The 6,865-nt window shown below is 38.2% G+C and overlaps 1 protein-coding gene across 1 annotated transcript; it reads right to left on the bottom strand.

Annotated features, from left to right (window-relative positions):
* Positions 1-2,797: 2,797 nt before the first annotated feature.
* On the bottom strand, positions 2,798-6,601 carry LOC143365141 (uncharacterized). Its single transcript, XM_076805066.1, has one exon. It carries the CDS (start codon positions 6,599-6,601, stop codon positions 2,798-2,800), a length of 3,804 nt encoding a protein of 1,267 aa, XP_076661181.1.
* Between the last annotated feature and the right edge of the window lie 264 nt (positions 6,602-6,865).

Raw genomic sequence — 6,865 nt, 5'->3', positions numbered from 1 at the left:
TTCTAGTATATTCTAGTATATTCAGGTATATTCTCGTATATTGTTCTATATTCGAGTAATATTATGGTATATTCTGGCATATTCTGCTATATTCTAGTATATTCAGGTATATTCTCGTATATTATTCTATATTCTAGTAATATTATGGTATATTCTGGTATATTCTGGTATATTCTGGTATATTCTGCTATATTCTAGTAATATTATGGTATATTCTGGTATATTCTAGTATATTCTGGTATATTCTGGTATATTCTAGTATATTCTCCAATATTCTTCTATATTCTAGTAATATTATGGTATATTCTGGTATGTTCTCCTATATTCTAGTAATATTATCGTATATTCTCGTATATTCTTCTATATTCGAGTAATATTATGGTATATTCTGGTATATTCAAGTATATTCTGGTATATTCTGGTATATTCTAGTATATTCTAGTATATTCAGGTATATTCTCGTATATTCTTCTATATTCGAGTAATATTATGGTATATTATGGTATATTCTGGTATATTCAAGTATATTCTGGTATATTCTGCTATATTCTAGTATATTCTCCAATATTCTTCTATATTCTAGTAATATTATGGTATATTCTGGTATATTCTCCTATATTCTAGTAATATTATCGTATATTCTCGTATATTCTTCTATATTCGAGTAATATTGTGGTATATTCTGGTATATTCAAGTATATTCTGGTATATTCTGCTATATTCTAGTATATTATAGTATATTCAGGTATATTCTCGTATATTCTTCTATATTCTAGTAATATTATGGTATATTCTGGCATATTCTTCTATATTCTAGTATATTCAGGTATATTCTGGTATATTTTTCTATATTCTAGTAATATTATGGTATATTCTGGCATATTCTGCTATATTCTCGTATATTCTTCTATATTCTAGTAATATTATGGTATATTCTAGTATATTCTGGTATATTCTCGTATATTCTTCTATATTCTAGTAATATTATGGTATATTCTGGAATATTCTGGTATATTATGCTATATTCTAGTATATTCTGGTATATTCTCGTATATTCTTCTATATTCTAGTAATATTATGGTATATTCTGGTATATTCTAGTATATTCTGGTATATTCTGGTATATTCTAGTATATTCTCCAATATTCTTCTATATTCTAGTAATATTATGGTATATTCTGGTATGTTCTCCTATATTCTAGTAATATTATCGTATATTCTCGTATATTCGTCTATATTCGAGTAATATTATGGTATATTCTGGTATATTCAAGTATATTCTGGTATATTCTGGTATATTCTAGTATATTCTAGTATATTCAGGTATATTCTCGTATATTCTTCTATATTCGAGTAATATTATGGTATATTATGGTATATTCTGGTATATTCTGGTATATTCTGGTATATTCTAGTATATTCAGGTATATTCTCGTATATTCTTTTATATTCTAGTAATATTATGGTATATTCTGGTATATTCTGGTATATTCTGCTATATTCTAGTAATATCATGGTATATTCTCATATATTCTTCTATATTCTAGTAATATTATGGTATATTCTGGAATATTCTAGTATATTCTGGTATATTCTGCTATATTCTAGTATATTCTCCAATATTCTTCTATATTCTAGTAATATTATGGTATATTCTGGTGTGTTCTCCTATATTCTAGTAATATTATCGTATATTCTCGTATATTCTTCTATATTCGAGTAATATTATGGTATATTCTGGTATATTCAAGTATATTCTTGTATATTCTAGTAATATTATGGTATATTCTGGTATATTCTAGTATATTCTGGTATATTCTGGTATATTCTAGTATATTCTCCAATATTCTTCTATATTCTAGTAATATTATGGTATATTCTGGTATGTTCTCCTATATTCTAGTAATATTATCGTATATTCTCGTATATTCTTCTATATTCGAGTAATATTATGGTATATTCTGGTATATTCAAGTATATTCTGGTATATTCTGGTATATTCTAGTATATTGGCTGACCTGAAGGGGAAGAATCTTCCGGACAACCCTCACCGGTGGAGGAGGAAGTCTCCACCCACAAGTCAAACCAGGAAAGTTGGAAAAAAAACGAATTGCAGGACCCCGGAACAGCCCGAGTATTTAGCCAAGTGGCTTGCGACGAATTTATTGCCCCTTAACTTGGGTCCGGTGACGACGGTTAAGGGGCACGCGCACGTGTGAATCCGAGACCTCCGGTACATTGCGGGTGGTACGCGGAGCGAGGATTTCCCGGATTGAACCTTTATGGCCACTTTCCAATGCCATCAGCTAAAAAACCCTCGAGGACCGTGCGTACGGCCACTCGAGAATTAGCATTCTTCTAGTTTTCGAAGGATGGCTAGAAATCGGAGAAAGGCATAATTTATGGCTTTCAGCTTTAATTCTACGCAGCTGTTGCCTCGCGACGATTGACTAAATCTAAAGATAAATCTCGGTGGGACTGAACATGCTCCCCCCGTTGAACTATACGCATAGTTCAATAAAACTAGTCGGATTATCCTAATAATGTAGCGCGAATAAGAAAAAGAATACAATAAGATATAGGATAGAACGAATAAAATATGAAACCGCAATAGAATGTAATTACGGGAATAAACGCTAGACGAGTACTAATATAATTCGAGTAAACACAAATTCTTACCGCTGTTATAACTACATATAATATAGAATCAGGTAATTATATACGAACGAGTGGTAACGTAAATAAAAATGAAAATTAATAATCGTGACGCAATTGTCCATGAACGAGTTCGAAATTTTTAACAAGTATCGCAAGCAATCGGAAGGGGGGCGAGTTGCTTCACATTTCGTTTATATACACCATTACTGGTTTTAACCGTAACTGCACGTGTGACGTTGTCGATGCCGGGGTGGATCTCCAAGATTCTTCCAAGATGCCACTGGAGTGGAGGCAGGTGATCGTCCTTCAGGATGACAACCGTGCCTTCCTTGATGTCGTGGGATCCCTTCATCCACTTGGTCCGTGTTTGTAGCTGGTGGATGTATTCCTTGGACCACCTGGTCCAGAAGTCCTGTTTGACTTTTTGTATATGCTGCCAGTTTGACAGCCGATTGCTCGGACTTGCGGTGAAGTCAGCTTCAGGTACACTCGTTATCGCGGTACCAATAAGGAAATGGGCAGGAGTCAATGCTACAGGATCATTTGGATCGGAAGAAAGAGGAGTCAATGGTCGGGAATTTAAAATTCCCTCGATTTCGGTTACGAACGTGGCAAATTGTTCATACGTAAAAAGTTGATCACCGACAACACGCTTTAAGTGATGTTTGAACGACTTAACAGCTGCTTCCCAGAGTCCGCCGAAGTGAGGAGACAAGGCAGGCATAAAATGCCATGAAATCTTTTTGTCAGTGACAAATCGATTGACCTTCTCATCCTCTCGCAGAACTCTGTGAAGTTCGTTCAATTCGTTGTTGGCACCGACGAAATTAGTACCATTATCAGAATAGATGTTACTGCAAATACCCCTCCTCGCGATGAATCTTTTCAAGGCTGCTAAAAAGGCGTCCGTGGTTAGATCGCCCACCACTTCTAAATGAACTGCCTTGGTAGAAAAGCAGATAAACACCGCAACGTAAACTTTAACGCGCGTCCGATTTCGATGACGACGTTCTTTGATAAAAAACGGCCCGCAGTAGTCCGTTCCAACATTTGAAAACGGTCTAGATTCGGTAATACGAGTGGTAGGCAAATTACCCATCAGGTAGTTTGTCATTGGTGGGCTGAATCTAAAGCATTTGATGCAATTCCGGATTATTTTCCTGGTAGTATTTTTACCATCGATTGGCCAGTATGTTTGTCGAACGTTATACAAAGTTGACGTCAAACCGGAATGACAATTTCGAATATGAATGTTGCGGATTATTAAGTCGGTGATGTGATGACCCTTTGGCAAAAGTATCGGGTGTTTTTTGTCATATTCTAGATTAGAATATTGCAGTCGACCGCCTACGCGAAGTATACCCTGCTCGTCGATGAACGGGTTTAGCGACAATAATTTGCTCTTGGAATTTAAACCGATTTTTGATTTAAGAGCTGCGATCTCTTCAGAAAAAGCGTGTGCCTGAGTTGAACTGATTATTATATTATTAGCGCGTTCCAATTCCTGTATGGAAATGGGTCCAGTTTTTCGATTTGCCGGACGAAATCGTAAACAATAAGAAATGATTCGGCGTAGGCGGTCTATGCACGAATACCGTAATAATAGATCGAATGGCTGAGCACTGGTGACTGTAAAACATTGTATGTTGCGCATTTCAGGCGTTTCTGAAGGAGGCTCAAAGCAAGATGTTGGCCATAACGATTCGTCAGTTGCAAGCCAATCTGGCCCGTAGCGCCAGATTTTGTTGCTTGTCAGACTGCTGGGAGTTGTGCCGCGTGATAACAGGTCCGCGGGATTATCGGATGACCGAATATGTCGCCATGCTAATATGTTTGTCTTCGTCTGAATTTCCGCAACTCGGTTAGCTACGAAAGTCTTTAATACATTAGGTTGTTTATGCAACCAATGGAGAACTATAGTTGAGTCTGTCCACAAAATCGTCTCGTGTATTTTGTGGTTCAGACATCTCGTGATCGAATCGTAAAGTGACGAAAGGAGGACAGCCCCGTAAAGCTCCAGACGAGCCAAACTTATGGTCTTTAAAGGTGCAACGCGTGATTTTGCACAAAGAAGTCGTACCCTTATATTCCCCGATACGTCAAGGGACCGAATATATATGCAAGCTCCGTATGCACGCTCGCTTGCATCGCAGAAGCCATGCAGCTCTAGTCGTTGTACCGATGTTTGAGAAACATGTCGCTCAAACTTTAAATTTTCTAATAAGTTGAGCTCTTCTTGATAATTTGACCATTCAGTCTGGATGCTCATAGGCAGCGATTCGTCCCAATCGACCTTCAATTGCCACAACCGTTGCATTAGCATCTTTGCAACGACTGTGACTGGACCGAGTAAACCTAACGGGTCAAAAATCTTCGCGATCGTTGAAAGAATTGTGCGTTTCGTATGTGTATGTCGCGGCGTCACGTGAACTTGATAATTTATTGAGTCGTCTTTCGGATCCCATGCAATGCCTAATGTTTTTACCGTTGTATCGCCGAAGAATTTTGGATGTATGTCTTCTTCGGACAGCCCGGATAAGAGGTTCGGGTCGTTTGATACCCACTGACGAATGTTTAAACATCCTCGTTTTAGGACTCGAATAACTTCGTTTCGTAATTTTAATGTTTCGTAGTAATCATCCGTGCCGGTTAGAAGATCGTCTACGTAGACATCCTTGGAGATAACCTCGCAAGCCCTCGGGTAATGTTCGAATTCGTCAGATGCTAATTGTTGCAAACATCTAATGGCTAAATAGGGTGCGGCGGATAAACCGAATGTGATTGTGTTCAATTCAAATGTCGTAATTTCGTTTTTATGGTTTCTCCAAAGAATTCTTTGATATTGGCGATCTTCAGGACGTACAAGAAATTGGCGATACATTTTCTCAATGTCGCCCGATATTACATAGGCATGCATCCGAAATCGATTCAATAAAGTAAACAGGTCGTCTTGTATCGTCGGTCCTGTATGTAGCGAGTCGTTTAATGAAATCCCGGTGACTGATTTAGCCGAACCATCGAATACAACTCGACATTTTGTGGTCGAGCTGGTGGGTTTGATGACGGCGTGATGAGGCAAATAATAACCGTTCGTCTGATCAATATTTTTAACCTGACTCATGTGACCTAAATCAATGTATTCGTTCATGATTCTACTGTATTCGGTCTTGAGTTCCGAGTCGCGAGTAAGTTTTCGCTCCAAAGATGTAAAGCGATTTAGGGCTTGCGTACGGGATTCGCCGATTAGCTGCTTCTTCTCATTGAACGGAAGCGCTACTTGATATCGTCCAGATTTTAACCGTCTGAATGTTCGTTTAAAATGGGACTCGCATTCATTTTCCGATGGTGAAAGGTGCGAGTGATGCGGTCCCTCTTCAACCTCCCAAAATTTTTTCATATCAAAATCCACGTTTGTCAGCAAAGTTTTGTGTGATTCACGAATTGATGATACCGGTGCACTCCCCCCGATGATCCATCCGAATTGTGTCTTTTGCATTATCAGATCGGACTGATTTTTAGAACCAATCTCGATCTGACCTATGCTAAGACATGCTAAGGTTGTTCCGGTACCGATTAACATGTCTACATGTGACGGTCGATGAAAATGGGGATCAGCGAGTTGTACGTTTGATGGGATGTGCAATCTGGTTTTGTTAATTTGTCGATCGGGTAACTGACTGGATATACGTGGGATAATGAAAAAATTGAGAGTGCGGTTGAATCCGTTAATGCGCGATTTGACCTTTACTTGCAGTGTCTTGTTCGTAACCGTTTTAAGCTCGTTCAATACCTCAATGTTCACACGTTGTTCCCGAGTATTCAGATTTAATCTTTTGGCAAAAGCCTCTGTGATAAAATTCGCATTTGAACACGTGTCGAGTAACGCGCGACACTCGAGAGGCCGATCGTCACAGTCGAAGGCGTGTACAATTGCGGTGGTCATAAGATCATGTGTGGAACCGTCTGTTAATAAAGAAGTATGTTGGAACTTGTGTGAAACATCGAGATATTGAGCATGTCAAGAACTGCACCCGGGTTTCGGACTTTCCGCACGTTCTTCTCTGGTTTGAGGTCGTAGTTTCGAATCCTTGTGCAATCTGGTATTGTGTGGCAAGTTACATACTCTACATCTACTTGCATTGCACTGTTCAGCTGTGTGCCCCGGAGCTAAACAGTTCAGGCAATGCTTCGCGTGTTTTACTGCTTC

This window comes from Halictus rubicundus, unplaced genomic scaffold, assembly GCF_050948215.1.
Source record: "Halictus rubicundus isolate RS-2024b unplaced genomic scaffold, iyHalRubi1_principal scaffold1387, whole genome shotgun sequence".
In the NCBI taxonomy this organism is placed as follows: Eukaryota; Metazoa; Arthropoda; class Insecta; order Hymenoptera; family Halictidae; genus Halictus; species Halictus rubicundus.
The sequence above is the reverse complement of the archived record's forward strand: the minus strand, read 5'-3'. Positions and strand labels throughout refer to the sequence as shown.

Excerpts from the sequence above, each read along its gene's own strand:
- LOC143365141 (XM_076805066.1), bottom strand. The coding sequence starts at position 6,601 with ATGACCACCGCAATTGTACACGCCTTCGACTGTGACGATCGGCCTCTC.